This window comes from Rhodnius prolixus, unplaced genomic scaffold (genome assembly GCF_049639745.1).
Source record: "Rhodnius prolixus isolate KJV_2025 unplaced genomic scaffold, Rpr scaffold_12, whole genome shotgun sequence".
Lineage (NCBI taxonomy): Eukaryota > Metazoa > Arthropoda > Insecta > Hemiptera > Reduviidae > Rhodnius > Rhodnius prolixus.
The window spans coordinates 15,209,562-15,236,400 of record NW_027411635.1 but is presented as its reverse complement, the minus strand read 5'-3'; the positions used below and the strand labels follow the sequence as shown (position 1 = coordinate 15,236,400).

The following is a 26,839-nucleotide window of genomic DNA, read 5'->3' as shown; positions in this document are numbered from 1 at the left end:
TCTAAATGATTTCTTTACGCAAATATAGTGAAAAGTTAGCTTTATATGTTGTATGAATGGCAATGTTTTACTGATAATGGTTCATGAGAAATTTGACGATTAAATTTTGGACGTTTTCCACTTTGTTTCGAGTTCGTTCAAATTTCAAACGTTTATATCTAATTTCATATATATCAGATTTTAATGAATTCTTCACCGAATTGTAGAGAAAACATAGATCTATAAATGACACAAATTACAGTTTTGTAGAGCTATTAGCTAACAAGATATTGAAGGTTAAATTTTTGAGGTTTTCATATTCATTCAAAATTCAAATGTTTATATCGGTTCTTGTATTTGTCACATCTGAATGATTTCTTTACGGAAATGTAGAAAAAAGATAGCTTTATATGTTGTATCAATGGCAATGTTTTACTCGCAATACTTCATCAGAAATTAGACGATTAAATCTAGGACATTTTAAACATCGTTTCGAGTTTGTTCAAATTTAAAACGTTTATATCTCTTTTCATATATATCAGATTTTAATGATTTCTTTACCGAATTGTTGAGAAAACATAGGTGTATAACTGGCACAAATTACAGTGTTGTAGAGCTATTAGTTACCGAGATATTGAAGGATAAATTTTGGAGATTTTCAAATTTCAAACGTTAATATCTATTCTTGTATTTGTCACATCTAAATGATTTTTTTACGGAAATGTAGCGAAAAGTTAGCTTAATATGTTGTATGAATAGCAATGTTTTACTGACAACAGTTCATGAGAAATTAGGCGATTAAATTTTGGACATTTTAAACTTCGTTTCGAGTTCGTTCAAATTTAAAACATTTATATCTCTTTTCATATATATCAGATTTTAATGATTTCTTTACCGAATTGTAGAGAAAACATAGGTCTATAAATGACACAAATTACAGTGTTGTAGAGCAATTAGTTAACGAGATATTGAAGGTTAAATTTTGGAGGTTTACAAATTCATTCAAATTTCAAACGCTCATATCTCTTCTAGTATTTGTCACATCTGAATGATTTCTTTACGGAAAAGTAGTGAAAAGTTAGCTTTATATGTTGCATGAATGGCAATGTTTTATTGATAATAGTTCATGAGAAATTTGACGATAAAATTTTGGACATTTTAAACATCGTTTCGAGTTCGCTCAATTTAAAACGTTTATATCTCTTTTCATATATATCAGATTTTAATGATTTCTTTACCGAATTGTTGAGAAAACATAGGTGTATAACTGGCACAAATTACAGTGTTGTAGAGCTATTAGTTACCGAGATATTGAAGGATAAATTTTGGAGATTTTCAAATTTCAAACGTTAATATCTCTTCTTGTATTTGTCACATCTAAATGATTTCTTTACGCAAATATAGTGAAAAGTTAGCTTAATATGTTGTATGAATAGCAATGTTTTACTGACAATAGTTCATGAGAAATTAGGCGATTAAATTTTGGACATTTTAAACTTCGTTTCGAGTTCGTTCAAATTTAAAACATTTATATCTCTTTTCATATATATCAGATTTTAATGATTTCTTTACCGAATTGTAGAGAAAACATAGGTCTATAAATGACACAAATTACAGTGTTGTAGAGCAATTAGTTAACGAGATATTGAAGGTCAAATTTTGGAGGTTTACAAATTCATTCAAATTTCAAACGCTCATATCTCTTCTAGTATTTGTCACATCTGAATGATTTCTTTACGGAAAAGTAGTGAAAAGTTAGCTTTATATGTTGTATGAATGGCAATGTTTTACTGATAATAGTTTATGAGAAATTTGACGATTAAATTTTGGACATTTTAAAGTTTGTTTCGAGTTCGTTCAAATTTAAAACATTTATATCTCTTTTCATATATATCAGATTTTAATGATTTCTTTACACAATTGTTGAGAAAACATAGGTGTATAACTGGCACAAATTACAGTGTTATAGAGCTATTAGTTACCGAGATATTGAAGGATAAATTTTGGAGATTTTCAAATTTCAAACGTTTATATCTCTTCTTGTATTTGTCACATCCAAATGATTTCTTTACGGAAATGTAGAAAAAAGATAGCTTTATATGTTGTATCAATGGCAATGTTTTACTCGCAATATTTCATGAGAAATTAGACGATTAAATTTAGGACATTTTAAACATCGTTTCGAGTTCGTTCAAATTTAAAACGTTTATATCTCTTTTCATATATATCAGATTTTAATGATTTCTTTACCGAATTGTTGAGAAAACATAGGTGTATAACTGGCACAAATTACAGTGTTGTAGAGCTATTAGTTACCGAGATATTGAAGGATAAATTTTGGAGATTTTAAATTTCAAACGTTTATATCTCTTCTTGTATTTGTCACATCTAAATGATTTTTTTACGGAAATGTAGTGAAAAGTTAGCTTAATATGTTGTATGAATGGCAATGTTTTACTGACAATAGTTCATGAGAAATTAGGCGATTAAATTTTGGACATTTTAAACTTCGTTTCGAGTTCGTTCAAATTTAAACATTTATATCTCTTTTCATATATATCAGATTTTAATGATTTCTTTACCGAATTGTAGAGAAAACATAGGTCTATAAATGACACAAATTACAGTGTTGTAGAGCAATTAGTTAACGAGATATTGAAGGTCAAATTTTGGAGGTTTACAAATTCATTCAAATTTCAAACGCTCATATCTCTTCTAGTATTTGTCACATCTGAATGATTTCTTTACGGAAAAGTAGTGAAAAGTTAGCTTTATATGTTGTATGAATGGCAATGTTTTACTGATAATAGTTTATGAGAAATTTGACGATTAAATTTTGGACATTTTAAAGTTTGTTTCGAGTTCGTTCAAATTTAAAACATTTATATCTCTTTTCATATATATCAGATTTTAATGATTTCTTTACAGAATTGTTGAGAAAACATAGGTGTATAACTGGCACAAATTACAGTGTTATAGAGCTATTAGTTACCGAGATATTGAAGGATAAATTTTGGAGATTTTCAAATTTCAAACGTTTATATCTCTTCTTGTATTTGTCACATCCAAATGATTTCTTTACGGAAATGTAGTGAAAAGTTAGCTTTATATGTTGTATGAATGGCAATGTTTTACTCGCAATATTTCATGAGAAATTAGACGATTAAATTTAGGACATTTTAAACATCGTTTCGAGTTCGTTCAAATTTCAAACGTTTATATCTCTTTTCATATATATCAGATTTTAATGATTTCTTTACCGAATTGTTGAGAAAACATAGGTGTATAACTGGCACAAATTACAGTGTTGTAGAGCTATTAGTTACCGAGATATTGAAGGATAAATTTTGGAGATTTTAAATTTCAAACGTTTATATCTCTTCTTGTATTTGTCACATCTAAATGATTTTTTTACGGAAATGTAGTGAAAAGTTAGCTTAATATGTTGTATGAATGGCAATGTTTTACTGACAATAGTTCATGAGAAATTAGGCGATTAAATTTTGGACATTTTAAACTTCGTTTCGAGTTCGTTCAAATTTAAACATTTATATCTCTTTTCATATATATCAGATTTTAATGATTTCTTTACCGAATTGTAGAGAAAACATAGGTCTATAAATGACACAAATTACAGTGTTGTAGAGCAATTAGTTAACGAGATATTGAAGGTTAAATTTTGGAGGTTTACAAATTCATTCAAATTTCAAACGCTCATATCTCTTCTAGTATTTGTCCCATCTGAATGATTTCTTTACGGAAATGTAGAAAAAATTTAGCTTTATATGTTGTATCAATGGCAATGTTTTACTGATAATAGTTCATGAGAAATTTGACGATTAAATTTTGGACGTTTTCAACTTCGTTTCGAGTACGTTCAAATTTCAAACGTTTATATCTCTTTTCATATATATCAGATTTTAATGATTTCTTTACCGAATTGTTGAGAAAACATAGGTGTATAAATGGCACAAATTACAGTGTTGTAGAGCTATTAGTTACCGAGATATTGAAGGATAAATTTTGGAGATTTTCAAATTTCAAACGTTTATATCTCTTCTTGTATTTGTCACATCTAAATGATTTTTTTACGGAAATGTAGTGAAAAGTTAGCTTAATATGTTGCATGAATGGCAATGTTTTACTGACAATAGTTCATGAGAAATTAGGCGATTAAATTTTGGACATTTTAAACTTCGTTTCGAGTTTGTTCAAATTTAAAACGTTTATATCTCTTTTCATATATATCAGATTTTAATGAATTCTTCACCTAATTGTAGAGAAACCTAAGTCTATAAATGACACAAATTACAGTGATGTAGAGCTATTAGTTAACGAGATATTAAGGTTATATTTTGGAGGTTTACAAATTCATTCAAAATTTAAACACTCATATCTCTTCTAGTATTTGTCACATCTAAATGATCTCTTTACGGAAAAGTAGTGAAAAGTTAGCTTTATATGTTGTATGAATGGCAATGTTTTACTGATAATAGTTCTTGAGAAATTTGACGATTAAATTTTGGACGTTTTCAACTTCGTTTCGAGTACGTTCAAATTTCAAACGTTTATATCTCATTTCATATATATCAGATTTTAATGAATTCTTAACCGAATTGTAGAGAAAACATAGTCTATAAATGACACAAATTACAGTGTTGTAGAGCAATTAGTTAACGAGATATTGAAGGTTAAATTTTGGAGGTTTACAAATTCATTCAAATTTCAAACGCTCATATCTCTTCTAGTATTTGTCACATCTAAATGATCTCTTTACGGAAAAGTAGTGAAATGTTAGCATTATATGTTGTAAGAATGGCACTGTTTTACTGATAATAGTTTAAGAAATTCGACGATAAAATTTTCGTCTTTTTCAAATTTCGTTTCGAGTTTGTTCAAATTTCAAACGTTTATATCTCTTTTCATATATATCAGATTTTAATGAATTCGTCACCGAATTGTACAGAAAGCTTAGTTCTATAAATGACACAAATTACAATTTGTAGAGCTATTAGTTAACGAGATATTGAAGGTTAAATTTTTGAGGTTTTCATATACATTCAAAATTCTAACGCTTATATCACTTTTTCTATTTCATAGTTTTCGATGATTATTTTACTAAAATGGAGACAATAATAAGCTCTATATGTGGTATCAATGGAAATGTTTTCGTGACAACAGTTCATGAGATATTAATGATTTTATTTGGGACGTTTTCCAATTTCGTTACGAGTTCGTTCAAATTTCAAACGTTTTTATCTCTTTTCATATATATCAGATTTTAATGAATTCTTCACCGAATTGTATAGAAACCATAGCTGTATAAATGACACAAATAGCCATGTTCTGGAGATAATAGTTAACGAGATATTAAAGGTTTAATTTTTGAGGTTTTCATATTCATTCAAAATTCAAATGCTTATATCTGTTCTTGTATTTACCACATCTAAATGATCTCTTTACGGAAAAGTAGTGAAAAGTTAGCTTTATATGTTGTATGAATGGCAATGTTTTACTGATAATACTTCATGAGAAATTTGACGATTAAATTTTCGTCGTTTTCATATTTCGTTTCGAGTTCGTTCAAATTTCAAACGTTTATATCTCTTTTCATATATATCAGATTTTAATTAATTCTTCATAGAATTGTAGTGAAAACATAGGTCTATAAGTGACACAAGTTACAGTGTTGTAGAGCTATTAGTTAACGAGATATTGAAGGTTTAATTTTTGAGGTTTTCAAATTCATTCAAATTTGAAACTCTTATATCTCCTCTTGTATTTGTCACATCTAAATGATTTCTTTACGGAAATGTAGTAAAACGTTAGCTTTTTATGTTGTATGAATGGCAATGTTTTACTGATATTAGTTCATGAGAAATTAGACGATTAAATTTTGGACGTTTTCAACTTCGTTTCGAGTTCGTTCAAATTTCAAACGTTTATATCTCTTTTCATATATAACAGATTTTAACGATTTTTTTACAGAATTGTAGAGAAAACGTAGGTGTATAACTGGCTCAAATTACAGTGTTGTAGATCTATTAGTTACCGAGATATTGAAGGTTAAATTTTGGAGATTTTCAATTTTCAAACGTTTATATCTCTGCTTGTATTTGTCACATCTAAATGATTTCTTTTCGGAAATGTAGTAAAAAGTTAGCTTTATATGTTGTATGAATGGCAATGTTTTACTGATAATAGTTCACGAGAAATTCTACGATTAAATTTTGGACGTTTTCCACTTCGTTTCGAGTTCGTTCAAGTTTCAAACGTTTATATCTCTTTTCATATATATCAGATTTTAATGAATTCTTTAACGAATTGTAGAGAAAACATATGTGTATAAATGATACAAATAGCAATGTTCTGGAGATAATAGATAACGAGATTGTTGAAGGTCAATTTTTGGAGGTTTTCAAATTCTTTCAAATTTCAAACGTTTATATCACTTTTTCTATTTCATAGTTTTCGATGATTTTTTTTACTAAAATGGAGACAAAAGTGAGCTCTATTTGTGGTATGAATGGAAATGTTTTAGTGACAACAGTTCATAAGATATTAATGATTTAATTTTGGACGTTTTCAAATTTCGTTTCGAGTTCGTTCAAATTTCAAACGTTTATATATATATCAGATTATATATATATCTTTTCATATATATCAGATTTTAATGATTTCTTTACCGAATTGTAGAGAAAACATAGGTGTATAACTGGCACAAATTACAGTGTTGTAGAGCTATTAGTTACCGAGATATTGAAGGTTAAATTTTTTACGTTTTCAATCTTGTTTTGAATTCGTTCAAATTTCCGACGTTTATATCCTTTATAACAGATACAAATTGCCATGTTCTATAGGAGCGTTTCCCAACCTGTGGTACGCGAGTGTCTAGTTGGCGGTACGCGAAAAATTTAGAAGTCTTCTTAAATGTACCCCTCCAACCACGACACCTAAGTGGTAGTTGGACGTAAAGCCCGCCTGAAAAAAAATAAATAAATAATAAAGATGATAATAATATTAAAATAACATACTCGGAACAACAAATTTCACGAAATACAATCATTTTTACGAAATGGTACAATTTAGCGTGATGTACTACCAAGTGGTACGCGAGCCAAAAAAGGTTGGGAAACGCTGTTCTAGGCCATATACGGCGCCACAGCTGGTTCTATCTTAGACGATATTTTCACAGGAGGTAAAAAAGTATTTATTAGTTCAAATATCTCAGAAAATATTTAAATATTTAGCAATGAAATTTTCCTTGTTCCCGATATTGTTTGAGGCGCCCCTAAAATTTGGTGCTCTTGCTTCTGCCTTGTCGTCCATGAAGGTCGGTCTTAATTATAAGGTACAATCGTAGTATGATAAAGTTGCGAGAGTTTATCGCTTTATCTTTCTATATGTTTTTAAACTCTAATTACGTTCACAAAACTTTTCTTATGGCCATCTTATTGTTTATATATTTCAGAGGGAACATTTTTGAAATTACATTTTGTTTATTAAGCATATACATTTACATATATTGGGGTGAAGGTCATTCTCTCATATTCTTTAGCTTGCGAATAGCGATTGATTTTTTTTTTTTTTTTAGTTTTACTTTTTCCTTTCTTTAATGAACGTGGAATTAGTTAAAAAGAATCAATGTTCGTGGGGCCAATCTGCAAATCTGTGACCTTTCTTTCTTTGGGTTAGCGTGACGCACGCATCTTTTCTTCTCGCTGTTTCATTATTAACATGATTTTAGGGGCTGTATAGCGGTTTCTCGTGTCCCAACTGATCATAATCTTAATCCACCATCTTTTATTCTCAGAAAGTGAGTATGTTGAACTACATTCGTGTAGTTACTTACTTACTTTCCTAATAACAGTAATAAATAGAGAAAAAGTGAATAATTAAGCCTATCTCCGCTAAAGGTTTTAGAGAAAAATAAAACCACTTCGGTTATATTAACATGTGAAAATAATTACTAATAATTACTATTAAAATGACAAAAAGTGTTGTATAAACAACCCTACAATTGAGAACTTATTTTGATTTCTCACCACCTGTGTGGGCTCCTACTAATAATATTAGTATTATATATATAGTGTTCAAAACAAGTTTCTAAAATTTATGGCTTTTAAGTTAGATTCTGATTTTTAGTGAATTACGTTCATCGTTGAAGTTAATTACTTGTTTTGCCTGGTACAAAATGTTCGACATCCTATTGATTTATGATGTTTGTTACAGATGAAAAAAAACTCCCCCTGCAATAATGTAAAAAATCGCTAATCGTTCACCATCAAAGTTTACAAACATCTTTTTCTTCTTCAACACGTCTATTCGTAAAACTCTTAGACTTGTAAACACAACCTTATCGAGGAATACAGTAGGTACCCTAGAAGAAGTTTTATCAGTACAAAACGGAAAATAAATAATATCTTGAAAAGTAAATGAATATCATACATGTAGTATATTAATTTTAGTCACCATATCACCTGTTTAACACCACTCTTGAGATGGTAGTAACTGGGATAAGTTCGCGAACAATAAATTAACCCAGCTATTGGTCTCTGTAGACGATCTCGTCATAGTGTCAAAAACTCATGGAAAAGTTCGTTATTGGAAATTTTACTTATATTAATTGGAGACGCTACTATTGCATAGTTAGAAATGGACTTTAATTGTTATAATTCTGAACACATAACCCAGCGATATATTCAAATAAAAATGATGTAAAGTTCTGTTATATTCTACATCCTTTTTTTGCTTCACTTATTGTACCTCCGTTGAAGATAAATAAGCTAATAGCAGAGTTAGAAGAGGGCTTTAATTGTGACTAGTTATGCACAGTTCTGAACATTAACAAGTGATATATTGGAACTTAAAATTAGGTGTGATTTGAGGTTCTGTAAATTTCAACATCCAATTTTTCCTTCATGAGTCCCCTATTTAAACGTCTACTGTTACTTCGAATACCAGAGTTTCCAAGAATTCACCAATGAATCATCTCGATGCCTCTCTTTTTGTACTCGTCATGGTAATATGGTGGCCTGTGAATCAATAAAAATGATTATTTTTAATCCAAATCCTAGATCTGTGATTTTCTAAGGCCTAGTTAGCTACTCTGATTTACCTTCAAAATAAGTGAACTCACTGGTGCTGACAGTCGTTTAGGGAGTAGCAGTCAATCTGATATTCTTGTTATAAAAACTTACTGGCGATCCTCCGATATTAATACGCTAAGTTTAACTTTGCCACTGCATATTTTCTATGAATGCAAAGCATAAACTGCATACCTTTATAAATAAAAATGTAAATGTTCGTTCAAATCTCCGAAAGTTCTTCACCAACAGAGTTATAGGAGAAATATGGGAGAAATCGCACGTGGCTGAAGATATTTTCCTTCGAATACGCAAGGAAAATTCAAAAATGAACATGGATTTCACTGCAGAAATCAACGAAGCGACGATAATGAATGAACATTTGTGCTTACAAATCGTAAACAAAGTTCATGCGGACTGAGCCACAGCAACGCGTGGCCGGCTACAGCTAGTCCTTATATAAAATTTCATTTTATTTTATAGATTCTTCAGTGTATCACTTTAATTTTCAAATCCTTTTTTAATTTTTTGGACCGCCCTGGATCCATCATCCTTTCTCATGAGTAACATGTGCGCTTGCCAAAATAAACCGCACCCCTTAGTAATCCCATAATTTTGTAGGATGATTTAAATTATTCTCAAAATTTGGAATTTCGAGGAAGCGCTGGTGGGAATTATTTATATTTATGTGAGGGCTATTTCCGATTACCTATGAGTGGAAGAGAACCCAGTTCTTTATAATTCGATAGTCTATTCTAGTCCACGATAGCCGAGCGGTTAGAGGCGAGAAAGGCGCCACGATAGCCGAGCGGTTAGAGGCGAGACCCGTAAAGCTAGTATGTATTGTGGTGCTGGGTTTGATTCCCGGATTAGGCCTTGGATTTTATTTAATGGTTAATAAAAGAAATACAGTAAAGTATGTTTGCAGTCGCCTCCGTCCACGACACCTAATTGGTAGTTGGACGTAATGCCCGCCCGAAAAAATTGGCAATTACTTTACTTACTTTACTTAGTCTATTCTAGTTACCAATCTATCTAATTTTCTAAAAAATTATAAACTAGTATTTTATAGTGTTCAGTTATTATATGACAATACTCCCATGTTTCTTTTTTTGTTGGCAATACTGAGAGTTAACTAAACTATGAAAACCTCTTCAAAGGTTATTTAATACCGATGTGTATGTGTATGTAGGTTGAGGTTGAATTACATTTTTATGTTGAGTGATAAATAAAATAAATCTGCAAGATGTGTGCAAAAATGGCATTTCAACACCAGGCAGGCACTGCCATGGAGTGTCTAAGTGTACGTTGAATTTGCTTATTTATTTTTATAATTTTTAAACAAAAATATTTTGTGTACATAAAGTATACCAGTAAACAGTTAGTCAAAATTTTAAGAATAGAGTTTTAATTAACGGTTTTAGAACAGATAAACAATTGTTGAACTACATACATAAAGATACAAGGGAAACTGAAAACTTCACTGCATTTACACTATATTAGGTGAAATTTTCATTTATTTAAGACACTGTTGAAGTTCTGTCCAATAATTTAAAGAATTGTACCTTTAATAAATCCTAAAAAGTAAAAACAAAAAGTTTTTTTTTTAGATAAGGAAGTAAATTTTTGGAAAGTTAGATTTCTTTTCTTAATATTTTGGTACTATCTTGTCTACAATTATTTATATAGTATTAATAATTTTACTGGATTTTTTTACAATTCAAATAAGGCGTAAAATTTTGCAATTTTATCCTTATCTCTTAAGGTTGCTTGTGATTCACTAAAAATGAGTCATTTTGTATTCTGAGATATTAAGAATACCTTACTCATGTAACTGTGTGATGAAAATAATACATTGAATTTTAAAACCATCCACAATCGCTCTTGTCAAATAAAGAACGGTACACCTGGGTTTTTTTGAGATATCACTTTAACTTTTGCTAAATTTGCCATTCTTTTTTCATTTATAACTCTCGATGTTCTAGTAGTTTAAAATACCTACATCTTCCGTGTACTATTATTTTTTCGTTATGGAAATTGTAAAGAAAATGAGACTTATGATACAAAAAGTCTAGGATACAATCTTGTCTTTTTCTAAATCTGAAATAAGTAAGGTGTTTCGTAATAATTTTAATATTAACCATCTAGTTTTTAAATAATTTATTTTAATGTTATTGGGAAAGTTCATAGCGCTAAATGTTACTAATATCATCCGTTATAAAATAAACTCATCTTTCATGCTTTGTTCAATAATGTATATATTTTTATGCATATCACCCATTTTTCTAGAACTAGACTGATTATGACATTAATTTTATTTACTAGATACCAATCACACTTCATAAGGAACCTGGTGTAGACCATGATGGCAGAGAAGTATTAAAGTGTGGCTTTAAAATAGGAGGAGGTATAGATCAGGATTTTAAGAAAAGTCCTCAAGGTTACACGGATAATGTAAGATTTCAATCAATATTTTTATTAGCACTGAAGAAAGGATATCTTTGTAAGCTATGAGGTCACATTTTCAGAAACAAGAAACGCAAAAGCACTGTTATCAAAAATATGTTATTACGTTAGGAAATAAATTAAAATAATAGTTAAATCATCTTAAAATTTAGATATTTAGCGAGTGTACAAATATCATGATGAAATTAATGTTTTTCAAATTTTAATTTTGCAAAATTTGTTTCTCAATAATTGCATTTGCACTTGCAGTCTTATTTTTTCAATATTCGTTAATATTAAAAGATTGTTTTCTATCAAATCTTTCTAAGAATCAATCTAAAAATGGAATGAGTTTCAAACTAAAGCAATATCTACACTAACAAGTTAATAATCCAAAGCTGTATTTTTATCATTTAAATATCAAAAATACACACGGCTTTTATAGCAAGTGATTATTGTCGATAATAAAAATTGAGATAACCAATAATTCGGAAGAACAGTTTTTTTTTTTAAATTAATCTGTTGTTAACATTTCTTTGGTAATCTTTATCTGACGAATTTTGCCGAGCAAAATACCAACCCAGCGTTCTTTCTCATTATTATGTATAGTGTAATAGAAAGCCGTCGTTTTAATTTAATATAAGCACTATAGGTTTGTAAAAAACTACTTTCAAATAAACAAATAAAATTGAGCAAGATAATTTGAGTATGGGCAACGCTATTTCTGAGTAATTAAAAACACTTTGCTATAGATTCACAAAGAAGACTTAGTTTCTGCTAAACATTTTATTTTTTTTCTAATCCAGAGCACTTCAAAACATGTTTATTTGGCATAAATCCTTAATTGAATTTGATACTAACTTTTACGTGTCAGGAAAATGGAATTATGTTTCAAATAAATTCTGTTCTTAAAATGATATCTATGCTTTATTATAAATTTGGAGTTCCGAGTAACTTAAAAATGGACGAACTTTATACTACAGATTTTCATAAATTGTAGAGTTGTGTGAACAGTTGGAAAGGCTATAAAGACTTCGGCATTATGATTATTTTCAGGGAATATATGTTACCGAAGTTCACGAAGGAAGCCCAGCATCAAAGTCAGGATTGAGAATGCACGATAAAATATTGCAGGTAAGATCAATTGCTATTTTATAACTGTTTTAAAATTAAGTCTATACTTAGCTTTTATCTTTCCTCTTTTAGATTAAGCACCAACTATTAATATTTTTATTTCATTTTACATTGCAGTGTAATGGTTATGATTTTACTATGGTGACACATAAGAAAGCTGTGGACTATATAAAGAAACATCCCGTTTTAAATCTACTTGTTGCAAGGAAAGGTGTTACATCTACTTAAAAAAATTACAACACAATGTTATGTACTACGGGGCTGATTGTTTTTATTTTTCAAACCATTAAACAGTGCAACAATGCCTTCGTAAACCAAACAACCTATGTTGATATTGTCGCCCAACATTGACAAATGTTATATTTTACATCTGTTTGCATTTTTTTCAGAGTTTAATTATTTGTATGATTTTATGTGTGCCATCTGGCTAATGGTGTCCAGTTTCTCTTGCTGATGTATGAAATTGGAATCGCTTGAGCTCTAAATTTATTAATAAATTTAGGGGATGCTAGATTTTGTCAGGGTTTTTAAGCGCATTATAATGTAAGACTGCTTTTAAAAGTCTTAAACAATCATACTTACCCTCTACCACCGGATGCAGGTGCCTGTTTTTCAGATTATAAATTTCCAAATAGGACAAAGTCTCCGGATATAACTTTCTCTTGTGGCTGTAACTGTTTATAAATAAATAAATTTGTTCGGATTCATGATTTTTCCAACTTTGTTTGTGGTATTTAAAGTCCGAAAATGTTACATTGAAATAAATGTAGCTGAGAAATTTTAATTTGACTAACTTAATTAGAAACTGCTTAAAGTTGATAAGTAGTTAGTGTCTTCTTCGACCAAATAAATAGTTCTTGGACGGTTTTAATTTAAATTTTAGTGGCAAATAAAAAAAAGGTTTATTTTCTAATGAAGTTAAAAATATTTTCACATGCTCATTTCATTTGTATTTCTGAACTTAAAAATTTTTCGATTTTGTTTTCATTTCTTTATTCCTTGACTGACTGTTGAGCATTTGTATTTACTGCTCCCACTGGTATAATGGCTAAAACTTTTTGGAGAAAAAGGAACTGAATAAGGTTCTCATTCTCCCAAATCATCCCAAGTAGAAGCCTTCCTTGGATGGTGCAACAAGAGGTCCAATTCTTTTCATTTTTTTTCAACGTATTAAGAATTTTGAATTTTCATAAGACCTATGGAGAAAATTTATTGCCTGTATCATTTAATTCCTTTTAATAATTCATTTAGCAAGTGCAAGTGTCATCGCAGAACCTAAGAATAAATAGTATCTATGATTTCCACCAAACACAACTCTAATGAAATATTTTGTTTATCCTAAGTTCACCATGAATCATTTGAGTACGACATCCCCTTTCATTCCGTTTGTTCCATGATTTTTTGAATACCAGTCAGTATTGGTATTATGCCCTCAAAAGTTTTGTAACAACTCAGTATGTATTGCTTGAATAATTAGTTGCGAATGCTGAATTTCGATTCTCAGGTTTTGTTTTTTTAACAAAGAAAATTGAACATTCCATTCTTTTTATACCTGGGAAAAGCTTATTCATAAGACTATTATCTTCACAGGGATTGTCATTTTAAAGATAAAATTGTGGTAGAGAAAAGCTGAACTTTTTTAATTGAAAATACAAGCTTTATTCTATTGATAATAATAACATTTTCTGGTCGTCTAAATGACTTACATTTTATTATAATTTTTTTAAGTTTTCACACCGCTTGTTCCTAAAATCATACAAATATATTTTTTTCTATGTTAGAGAGATAATCAGAGAGCTATTTAATATTTATTAAGAAATTGTTATGTTTTAAGTACTTATTGAATTTTGTAAATATATCAACTGTTGGAAGATATTGCATTCAAAAGTAGTTATTGGATAGTTATAACTAGAAATGTAGAGAAATTATATATTTCATTAAAAGGGGAATATTATATATACATATATATTGTATATCATATATATTTTTTGTCAGTTTTCAATTTTTTTTAATATTCTATTGAAACTTTTATTCTTATAATTCTATCCTTTAAATTTTTAGTTGATTTTGTTTATTAATATGAAGATTTCATATGGCTCATGGTTTCAGTATTGCCGTTTGTAAACACGACTTTATTTTTTCCTATTTAATGTAGAAATTAGAGTTGGCCACCTAATTTGCACTCATATTCATTTTTTTCCAAAATAATTTAATAACTTACTTCGACCAACTTAAAACCTCTTTTTCGAATTAAATTTTAAGTTTTTTTTTTCTGCTAAACGTAGTTCAAAAACATGCAACATTTATCATTATTCGTCAGTGAGGGCTCTATTTAATCGTCAGCTCCTCTAAACCTATACAGATGCCACTAGAACAAAAATCCAGATCCGATGAATTTGAACTGCTTTAAAAGTAATATCAATCTCTATAATTTTGACAATATTCTTAAAAGGGAAAACAGCCTTTAACCCTTTCATCAACCCATTTTGACCAGAGATCCTGAACCTAATCTCTTCACGTAATGTTGTTTCCTTTGCTGACCTACAAACTCGACAAAAATCATATATCATTGTGTAAAGAAGTTCCTGAAAACTCATCTTTCTCTACCACCGGGCATCAGCAGTCTGCTCGGTACTCTAATTAGCAAAATACGATGTAGTTAGTATCAAACGAAAGTGTATAGTTAGGATAATCACAACAGTTGAAGTTTAATAATGATTCTCAAATACTAGCTGATAGAGATGAAGGAGTTTAGCATCAACTCTAATTCAGGCATGTGTGGTGGAATATATAGGTGTGGGACGCTTCTTGAATGTTTCGACTCTTCAAGTATGTCCTATTTAATACTTATTGCAGCTTTTTACATTCAAAGCAGTCAATTGTGTTAATTGGCAGGTTTTTTTCATGTTCGGGAGATTCTCTTAACTTGTACGTGCCTACCTTCACTCGAATCAATAATGAGGTAAAAGTTTGAAGTGAGTGCAAAAGACTTTAATTTGGTCAAAGAGATTCTATATATTGGAAAAATTAATTATAGATTTTTTTGCCGTGTAAAAACTTGAGCTTCCAGTTAAAAATAATAAAATAAATAAAAATGTTTAAAAAAACTGTCCAAGTTTAGCCAGAAGATATACTCATTCATATACTTGCTGGTAAGAAAGCCAGAAGGCAAGTCATAGTGCAAGTAAACCTTTTATTTTTTACTCATGGTTACTGCATTGAATTTTGCTCTTAGTGTGTAAATTTATTAAAGCATTTAATAAAAACAAAAGTATTTTTTTAATGTTTGGATTATTATTAAGTATTACACCAAAGAAAACAAATTTATAGAATTGTTTATTATTTTTACTTATATAGATAAAAAAGAATTTACGAAGGAAAGTGTATGAATAGGATCATATGAAGAATTTATTGTAAATAATTTTCATGAGAAAAACGTTAAATAATGTTACTGGTACGTTTGGAAAGGAAAATCAGTTTTAATTTAAGTGTTTTATATGGCATTTTTATCATATGTTTAGAAAAATATGTTTTATAACTGATGAAAATATGTTGTGTATCAAATAAATACATATAAAAGTTGGTATGGTTAAGCATGAAAAATCAGTTAAAGAATAAATAAGTACATTTTGTTTGTTTAATCACTAAATCTCATTAATTTGCATAAACTATTGGTTTAAATTATAGGTTGGAACCACACTGCTCTGGACACAGAGGACCTCGAACATCAGAGATTTTTACTTCTAGAGACTAATTTTTTAACCACGACTTTACTAAAAGGATTTTTCAGCTCTCAAGATTTCTTCGAAAACGATTCCCAAGATTTTGTTTATTACTAAACCTATATCCCATCAAAAAAATACCTGTGGGGTCCCTCAAATATATAGAATCAGGCCTATTTTCAGGCGATCTTAACTTCAGTAATCTGTGTCGTGGTGGCGGAAAGCATGTTCTAAAACTTTTTTCAATATCCATCAATCGTGCATGAGAGTGACTCTTTTCCACTTTTGCTATTTGCTGAGGTGATAACTATTATCATTACAAAAGTAAGTTAACTGAGATAGTTCTGCATAATTTTATGGTTCGAATAGAACCTGTGTTTGAGAACAAAAAAATACGATTTTTGATATTTCGTCGCTATGTTGAAGCTTTGCTATTGTGAAAAAATAATACTGATTGCCAGTCAGCACGGGCTATTATCTCAACAAATAAACACAATTAAAAATCCAAGAGAAATACTTCCATATTTGGTAATAAAAAAAAAATCTATTCAAAAATAAATACATCATGAACAAATTCTTACACGTTTCAGAAAATAAAATAAAACAACATGAAAATAATTCCAGAACGACTGTGTGGTCATTTAATGATCACAAATATAAGAAAGATGTCCATCTTCTTTTTCCTAAAAGTCTTCTTGGTATCAGAAATTAGCGCTTATCATTTTCTCCTTTTTTTTGGTGCACACCAAGCCACCTTGTCTTTTTTTATAATAATAACTTTTAAGATTTATTGTCCTCCACTTTTGTTATTTGTGGTTTATTCATGAGTTCCCAATAATATCCTCTCTTGGCACAAAGCACCTTATGGCTGCCCATCTGAAACCAAATTTATCACGTCTTAAATATGTCTTGAATAAGGTTTTTTTACTTTCTCTTATCGGTATTAAGAAGAATAATTTTACACGTAATTATAGATTTCATATCTTAAGCACTTTGTTTTTGAAATTGGGGTATAATTCAGTCTCTACAACTGCTTTGCTACATCTATAACTTGTATAGATTTCAACGAGTCATATAGCACAGCATTGATCATATGTATCTTGTCTAAGGCCGCGAGATAGATATATGCTAGAATTGCCTTGCGAAGCATATATAGAGTTTTTTTTTTAAATATATATATATATATTAGTAACTAACTATTCGTCTTAGGCGTATGAGCGGAAAGCACGAGTGCAAGAGAATGCAAAAGCTTGTGCAAGCTTTTGGTCACAATCCAAAAGAGTTGGTGCGACGTGTACACACACCGCACAGTCTCTTAAATAACCCAGTACACGCAGTCGTAAAAATCTGCAATGGTTTGCATGAATTTCTGTATCAAATGGAACTACGAAAAATAAATTCTTGTCTGAGTCAAAAAAATATCTGCTATGTAAGTTTCTCCATCGATGTGTACCTAAATATGATTGGTAAATTATTGAAATTTAAACAATATTTCCTACCTTATCTTTGAGGATAAGAATAAACAAATCTTTGTCTAATAAAATATCTAACTGTAAAAATTTATCTGATTACAATGGACCTGTCGCACCACAAGAATTGCAGCAAGAGAAAGTGTTTCACATCACATTTATGCGTGTTTGTGTAGTAACTGGAGAATTATTAAACTGATGATTAGCTAGCCAGTTCCTCTAAAATATGGTAAATATAATTGTAAGAAATAAAAAATAAATCTTACCTCAACTATTTCTCCTTTATTTAATACCACAATTATATCTGCATTTTGAACAGTAGTCAGTCTATGCGCGATTATTAGTACAGTTCTATTACGTGAAACTTCTTCTAGCGTTTTCTGCACAATTTTCTCAGATTCTGGATCGAGCGCACTGAAAACAATAATTACTTAATAATGAATAAGAAATAAATCTTAACCCTATAGAGGCAGTGTTTAGAAAATATTTATAAAATTTAAATTATACACAGTAACCTTGTAGCTTCATCAAGAACCAAGATGGCTGGATCTTTAATCAATGCTCTAGCTATTGCAATGCGTTGCTTTTGGCCTCCAGAAATTGTTATTCCACGCTCACCTAGAATTGTGTCATAACCGTTTGGAAATGAACGTATGAATTCATCAGCATTTGCTAGTTTTGCCGCCTCATACACCTTAACACAACCGAATACTCGATTAGTTGCTTTTTATCCGTTAGAAGTTTTAGGTTAAAACCTTGGGACATTCACACAACTTTCTCTGTCTACAATGTCAGGGTTCTTAAATTTTTGAAACTTAATCTTATACTTCTTCAACTGGTTTCAGTTAAACAGACGCAACCACAACAGCACAATACTGCAACGTAGTTAAAGTGGCATTATCTACTGGAAAGAGAGGTACCTCAACTTTTCCAACACATCACTAAGGAGAGCTAGTGGTGGGCTTATCAGGAATGTTCTAGGAGCCCAGCAATAATGACTACGGTTTTATAACATTTTACCGATTATGGTTAAAGATTGCCTACACAGATTTGAAGGTAGCACCAAAAAACCTTGAAAATTCTTTCATATTGATTGGCTAGTAAGATTAAAAATCATAGGAATGTAGTCTCAAATTAATTTCCCAGAAATATGTTTCTAACTAAAGTGATAGATCTACGTAGTGAGCATTAGAAGTTTAGGAGAATCTCAGAAACTGGATAATCAATATATGAATAGTAAAGTGGCGCCTAATTTGACCTAAATTTTACTATATAAAACTTCAACACTCGGCGAAAATTATATGGTGGACACACAGAAAACTAGCAACAACAAGAAGTAAAAATTCAGCAAACTTATTTCAAAACTACAGGCGACAAAGTTTTTTAAATTCAAGTATTTTTAGAAAAGTGTACTAACTTCACGGTCATCAGCTGAAGGTTTTCCAAATTTAATATTTTCTTTGATGGAAGTTGCAAAGAGTACTGGTTCTTGGCTGATAATGCCAATCACGGAACCTCTAAGCCACTTTGGATCGAGATGTCTTATGTCTTCGTCACTAATCAAGATCCGTCCATAATTCACATCATAATACCTAAAAAAATTGCCTATTAATAAATTAATCCAAAACCGTCAGAAAAATTATTTATTTATATCTATTTTATATATTAGGTATGAATAGATGGGATAGTAAGATTACCGGCTAAAATGAATAGTAGATTTTTTTAAATTGTAGATTGAATACATTAAATTTTTTTGAAGACAAAAAATTAAGAATACAATACAGAATATATACATTTCTTAATACACTTCAAAAAAACAAAACTTTTTAACCTAGAAACAAAATCATTTTGCAGTTTGTAAAATTTAAGATGATAATCGGTACAATTGGAAGAAAATAAAACTTCTACTTCACATATCTTTTCCAAGAAATAACTGATCCAAATTATCAATAAAGAGCGAAAAGCAACGCGGATTTGGAATTTCTCTGCAAGAATTCTTTTGAAACCTGCTCCTCCTTTATAGCCCTAATGTCTATTCTAATTTAATAAAAATCGTTGCAGCCATTTCAAGAAAATCTCAAAAAGCTGAAAAATCTATTCATTAGAGTGACACTTCTGGTTGACTTATTTCACCTAATCCTATGGGGTACCCACGGTAGTGCCAAAGCAAGAACAACATTGAACTTTCTACGATTTTATATTTTTGATATTTTGGTGGATAAATACATCCACACAAAGAAATAGACACAATAACTAATTGAAACAGATATAAGCGCAACCTCAAAACGAATGAAGGCTAAAAAAAAAAAAAATTGCAGAATTACAACTATTTCTCTCACGAGTATTAAGAGAAAGTAAAAATGCACCGTGAGTCACTAATTTTTGTATATTATAGTATTTGCAATAATTTATTGGCATTTAATGATATTATTGATGTATAAATGTAGCTAAGTAAGTACGTAATGAATTCGATTGGCGGAAGCTGCTGCTTTTCATTAAAACTTAAATAAGTATGACCTCCAGGCTTTAAAAAGTGGTGCACCCAGAAGTGCGGGAGAATAGAGAAAAATATCTGAAAAAGATAACTAGTTTCTATTATCTTAAATCTCTCTTAGCGCATTTTTTGTATGCACTATTTAGTAAAATTTGAAACACACATTACCTTTCCAGTAAATTTGCTAAGGTCGTTTTTCCATTACCAGAGGTCCCTACAACTGCCACTGTTTTACCAGCCGGTATTGTTAGGTTCAAATCGTTCAGCACTCGCTAAAATATAAAAATATGTGAAAATGCAAAGTAATAGCTGACAAATTCTTAAATAAAATCCATTCACGAATTTCCACTTGCTTACCTGTTTTGTTCGAGTAGGATAGGAAAAAGTAACATGTTCGAATTGTATACTAGGTGAAAATTTGTCATTATCTAAAATTATGCCACCACTAATAGGAATCTTCGGCGTCAGATCACAATACTAAAAACCCAAAAGAAAAGTTCTCTGTGAATTATCGTAAAGATTTGTGAGACTGCATCATTGATATTATTTCATTAAGTTTTTCAAAAACTTGTTTATCACCGAACAATTCGCTTATTTTAACCACTTCAATAAATTCTAAAACATAAACATACAAACGAATCAGCCTTTCAATGCCATTATTATTCATTCATTCGTTAACGAAGCGACAACATCAAGGGCACAACTTGCGACTTTTGACTCACAAATGACAAAATAAAAAATCATAAATTAACCTATTAAATATTTTAATTGCTCAAAATGATTTGACCGTGACGGGCGCCTTTTCTCCACGCTTCGTTGCGGCATTGCAATTGTATTATATACTTTTATTTAATGCATTAACAACTATGCTGATCAAATGTGATTAATAACAAATCTATGTGGCAAATAATTGATACAGTAAACAAAGTAAGGTGTCTTCGATAAGACACATAAGATTAAAAGGAAGTCAACTTACATGAAATATTCGTTTAAGTGCTTCCTTTCCTTTAACTACATGCCCAAATAATAAAGATAAATGAGCAAATGAACGTTCTATTGTTTGAGTTGCTACTAAGAAAGACATCAGATCTCCTGGTTTCAAATTATTCATAGATATTAAATGACAACCCAAACACAGTGTGCCCAAAACTAATGCATTTAAAAAAATATTCGTGCCTGCCTAAAAAATAAATAAATAAATCATGAGTGAGTAACATTTTCTTAAAACTAAAAAGGTACACACACACACACATCATCACTAAAATTGATAAGATCACAATAGATTCTTCACAATAGAAGAAAGCAAAAAAAATAAATTCAACATTTAAATCTCTAACATAAAAAAATACCTGAAACGCTGCAATTCCGTAGCCAAGTTTAGCGTTAAGATTTTGAGATGCACTTAAGTATTCTTTATACTTCTGACATTCAGTGTCTTCATTTGCAAAAGCACGCACAGTTCTTATATTACTTACAGCTTCTTCAAATAGAGTACTGGCTTTCAAAGACTTAAACAAAGTAAAGTACGTGAAAATTAAACAAAATGTGATGTGAACACTCAGACGACTTTCCCTCACTTCTACTCTCAATAAGAAAGAGTCATGAACGAATCTCACCAGATTTACTTCGCATCTGTGCAGAACTAGAAAACAAAAACGAATAAATTATTTACCTGCACCTGTGCATTCTTGGATATAGTTCTAAGTATAGCTCCAAATGAAGTTCCAATCACAATTATGGCTGGAACCACTACTATAATACTTAAAGTCATTGTAGGTGATAAAACAAACAAAGTAAAGAAGCCTCCAGTAATCTAGAAATTAAAATAATAATTAAAAAAAATGATCTTGATAGTCACTAAAAGTGACACTACATTTAAAATATCATAGGTTAGTTTCAAATGTAGTATCCAAGTGAGTAATAAAAGGTACTCGAAACTTTGTTTTCACATATTAATTTCCAAATTAATTTGCAATGAAAATTAAAAATTTAAATTGGTATGTGTTACAAAACATCTAGCCAATTAATCTGTCGAATATTATGTTTATAGAAGACAGTTTTAAAAAATTATTGATTTAGAGATTAATTTAACGTTCATAATTAAAAATATCTAGATCAACTTTATCAATCTAAATATAGCGACTATTACCGTTATATTGATAATTTAGCTACAGCTAGGTTTTTGCTAGATGCTTTATTTATTCCTCATAAGATGCTGAACGAAATGAATATTCTTTTCTTGATAAAAGTATTCTTAAATTTCTGATTCCCCAAGAGAGTGAGTGTGGGGAGGAAACTCAAATTCTAAACAATGCAGATGTTTCAAAACCAAGTGTCTAGAATTGCCTTGGATGCTCCATAAATACTTGACTACTCAGCTGCACAAAGATTTGTAAATCCAAACAATTAACGAATTGTTGCACAAAAATTGAAAAAAAAAAAAAAATCTATGGCCATATATATAGAAGGTGCAACAGGAGTGAACTATTTTTGGGTATTTTATAAGTGATGAATTAACTATCAATGCAAAGTTTTGGGGTCCCACAATCTTAACACTAATTAAAAATCAACATAGATGATCACATACGCCAAGTAACATGTATATGTTGATCTGATGAAATAACGAAAAAAAAACTTCCTTATTTTTCTTATGTGGGTGAGTCGCCATGTTGTGAACTTGAGCAATTCCCAAAAGGATCTGATACATTATGAGATAAACAGTTGTCTGAAAAATTAACGGGACAAACATAAAATAATCTTTCTTATTTTATATTCCGACAACCCAACGAGCTTGTCCATTTGCCTAGAAGCCTGACAGATTTGAATTCAATTTAACTACCTATCCACCTTCTCATACCTTCCCGAAACACCCATACGACCTGGCTCGCTGACCAAAAGAACCTCCTTGGTAGAAGATACTTCCTTCAGTTTCGTGGGGCATTCCAGCATCAATTTTAAGGCGAAGGCACAAGAATTAAGTATGCCTTCAGAGCAGTCAGACTATCCGAGCAGAAAAAATACTTTTTTTTTCATAAATTTATATTTTTTTTTTTTGTATTCTAAAACACCTTATTTTAACAAAAAAACTGTTATTTCTTTCTCTGAAAGTGGCATTGCAATGTGAAGATTCGTTATGAATTGCTTCATACCTGTGCAATACTCTTAACGCCCTGAGATATGCATTGCTTGAATGTACTCTTGAATTCTTGGACGTCCGAAGAGGCACTGAAACAAAATATAATTAAAACTCAAGTGTAACACTCACACGACTTTCTCTAACTGCAAATAAACCTACCACGTTCATCTAAAACTCTAAAAATAAATTTTCCAGGAAAAATGTTATAAATCTACCTGTACGTAATCAAATTATATCATTGGAGCTATTCTATATGAGATGTGCAAAACACAAAGAAATACTTTTAGAAACGACACACTTCTTCTTGTCAGTTTTTTTTATTAAATACCTAGCATTATATAGAACGTACAATACATTGTAATGGCCCTGAAGGGACAGTTTTTAACGAAACACTTCTTTCATATCCAACGGACTCCCTAAACGTATATTTCCTATGAAAATACAAATTATAAGGTCTCCAATATTTTTTACGAAGCATAAGAGAAAGTAAATATAACGACGACACGATTCAGAGAAATGATTACGATCTTGCCCGAGAAAAAAATGGGAAAATGTTCAAAAAAGGTATATCGTAAACAAAGTTCAAAGACAATTGTTAGTCATTTTCAATATTCAGAAAACGCAATCCTTTACTAAATCTAAAGTATAACTAAAGGTTTTCCAATAAAGGTTTTTAAATTGATATCTCATAATTATAATTTAAGAGAGCGAAAGTCGTATGTGTTCAGAACAAATGATTCAAGAACCTGAAACATATTTCCGGTAAAAACACAATTTCGAAAATTCACAGGACTTCAGCACTTCTCTTAATACTACTGAATCTGAAAAAGATCCTTATTCACATTAAAAAACTAAACCATACCTTAAATAGAATACAAAAATAGTACTATTAAAAACCTACCAATCAACGAGGGTGCTTGTCCTAATTTCATCGAAAAATGAAATATCCTGCTTCATAATAGTCTCAAATAGATTATATTTCAGTTTCATTGCAATATTTTCACCCATTTTTGAAAGGAGCGAAATGTAAACAAATGTGCAAGCTGCCTAAAAAATACATAGCAAATATAGAATTTAAGTACTTGCATTGACATATCTATTACATAATTTTAAGAAAATTGCAAGTATTATTTTTTATCTAAATTTAAACAAAATAATAATTAAAAAAATAATTTAAGTCAAACATAACACACAAACACAACAGTTGAAGAAACATCAAAACATTCCGAAATGTTTGTAAATCATATAAATAGCGATCTCTCAACATCTACATATTATATCCAACAAACCGATTTTAAAATAAACAATGGCGAAAAAAATATAAATTTGAAATTCTTACCTGGCTCAAGTAAAGTGTAAGTAGACGTAATGCAGGTCCTTTAAATCTGGCCAACAAGAATTCTTCTGAATTCTTAATAACATCACTTAAAACGTTAACAAAATCCCCTAAAGAAAGAGGTATTCTCACATTTAAGTATGCGGCTAGAAGGGCAGCCTGTAACAAATGAATTAATACAAAAATGGCCTCATACTTTGTGATATAAATTTTAACTGATTAATAATAATAAGAGATCTTATATTTATTATATATAAAGAATGAAACTAGTCTTAAATGTCACTAGTCTTAAATGTAGGTGTGAAGAGGATGGCGACTCATTTACTTAGCAGTTGCAACAAATTTAGACAGAAGTTGAAAATAGAAAAAAAAGAATAGTTGTTAACCAACCAAACTGTTGAGTACGATTTCCATATTGCACCAACCAATACTGTCTACAATTAGAAAGGAAGTTCTACTTAGACTTCCTTAGATTTCAATTGTTAATATTTGAAATAAACGGAATAAAATTAAAAAGTAGATTATGAGGCAACCTTTTCTTTCTTACACTAGCGATGGACAGAAAGAAAAAAAATAGGTTTAATCGGCCCTTATGGTACTTTGATAAGGTCTTCCCGAGAAGCTGTTCAGTCACAATCACAATTACACATGCTGCTGAACTGGCCACTGTCTAAGACACTGTTAGCCGCCTATTCCAATCGACGGGAAAGATAAAACGTAGAAAAAAAAAATGCTGCATAAACTTTAATCACATCAAGCCGCCAGAATAATGTTTCTCTACCAACTGCTCTTCAAAAATCTTTGTAACAAATGATGAGAAGTGGATTTAATGGCGAAAAGTGTTCAATCGTTATGTTAAGAGAAAGCGGTCATTTCTTCTCATACACCATTGTCTTATTGCATATTTCACCTGTATCATTAAATCTTTCGTTCAAAATATTCAACTGCATTTACTTTAAAAAAAAACTAAGTATTTCTGAAAACATACACTTTTGCAACGTTGAATAGTTGGTGTGGAGTTGCAACTGACTGAAAATAATTAAAAATAAACTGAAAACAAACAGATGATTAATTTCATCTCTTCCTTCTTGGAGGTAACTCTTACATGAAAGTATGTTACTTTTATTACTGGACAAGATGAACTTTTATAATCATTCATATTACGTGGATTAAGAAATCATGTGGGTTACTTACCGCTAATGATCCCAATATAAGCCAGATTTCAGATCGCAGTATGCTCAATAATCTTTTCCAGTCTAATTCACTTTTCACAGCCTTATTGAGACGCACTGATTCACGGTTTTTGATTTGATCACAGAGAGCAATATGTTTTCTTTCGAAAAGTACAATAATACCAGTACTACCAAGAAGTAAAGTGGTATTTTGCAAGGATAATCTATTTGTAACATTAAAGCTCCGCTTACAAATATGAATATTCTTTAGGCGCCATATTTTCTTTGAACAATCATGCAGAGATCTAAAAAAAAAAATCTTAGAAGACAATTGATATCAATTAAGTAAAATTAAGTTAAAAATAATTAACCTACCTTAAGCTCCTACCGGTCAGTATTGAGCATAACATATTTACAATATAAATTGCTTATTGAAGAGACCTCTGTCTAGTATTGATTATTTCTAGAAATTAAATAGGAATAGATAACTGTCATATTCAATCAGGACAGTTTGTTATCAATGATAAAAGTGTTCGTATTTAGTTTAGTATCTTGGAAGATTACTTAGATTTCTATTGGTTGTTGAATAGAGCGGCAAATTTTCAAGAATCTTGCTAAATTAAAATGGAATCGATCAAAACAATGTTGAACATATTTAGATAACAAACATTTTTAGAATCAGCAAAACTAATAAATATTATCTGTGCTAATAAAATGAAAAAAGTGATGGTTTACTGTTACGATATGGGTTTATGTATACTTTTACTATTAAGTGAACGAATCATTAAATTATTGGAATGACTTTATAACATTAAACGATTCTTATTTTTTGATGTTGGGTGGGCTTTTACTAAACTATAGGCGAA

The 26,839-nt window shown here is 30.1% G+C and overlaps 2 protein-coding genes across 4 annotated transcripts; one reads left to right on the top strand and one right to left on the bottom strand.

Moving 5' to 3' along the window:
- The first annotated feature begins 10,209 nt into the window (after positions 1 to 10,209).
- Positions 10,210 to 16,285, top strand: LOC141461817 (tax1-binding protein 3 homolog). The gene is made up of 4 exons (XM_074143183.1): positions 10,210 to 10,368; positions 11,391 to 11,519; positions 12,567 to 12,644; positions 12,762 to 16,285. Exons 1-4 carry the CDS (start codon positions 10,312 to 10,314, stop codon positions 12,870 to 12,872), a joined length of 375 nt encoding a protein of 124 aa, XP_073999284.1. The 5' UTR covers positions 10,210 to 10,311; the 3' UTR covers positions 12,873 to 16,285.
- LOC141461815 (mitochondrial potassium channel ATP-binding subunit-like) lies at positions 14,861 to 26,733 on the bottom strand. Of its 3 annotated transcripts, XM_074143178.1 has the most exons (14): positions 26,349 to 26,731; positions 25,996 to 26,278; positions 24,805 to 24,960; positions 24,367 to 24,512; positions 23,479 to 23,554; positions 22,002 to 22,142; positions 21,679 to 21,837; positions 21,306 to 21,509; positions 20,687 to 20,806; positions 20,498 to 20,601; positions 19,253 to 19,427; positions 18,351 to 18,529; positions 18,102 to 18,249; positions 14,861 to 17,242 (listed from the first exon to the last, which is right to left on the bottom strand). In XM_074143178.1, the coding sequence occupies exons 1-14, from the start codon at positions 26,381 to 26,383 to the stop codon at positions 17,147 to 17,149; spliced, it is 2,022 nt and encodes a 673-aa protein (XP_073999279.1). In that variant the 5' UTR covers positions 26,384 to 26,731; the 3' UTR covers positions 14,861 to 17,146. The 3 variants fall into 3 exon arrangements, 1 of the variants encoding a protein (XP_073999279.1); XR_012463029.1 differs by lacking the exon at positions 18,351 to 18,529 and having other exon boundaries at positions 26,349 to 26,733; XR_012463030.1 differs by lacking the exon at positions 14,861 to 17,242 and having other exon boundaries at positions 18,099 to 18,249; positions 18,351 to 18,453; positions 26,349 to 26,733.
- Between the last annotated feature and the right edge of the window lie 106 nt (positions 26,734 to 26,839).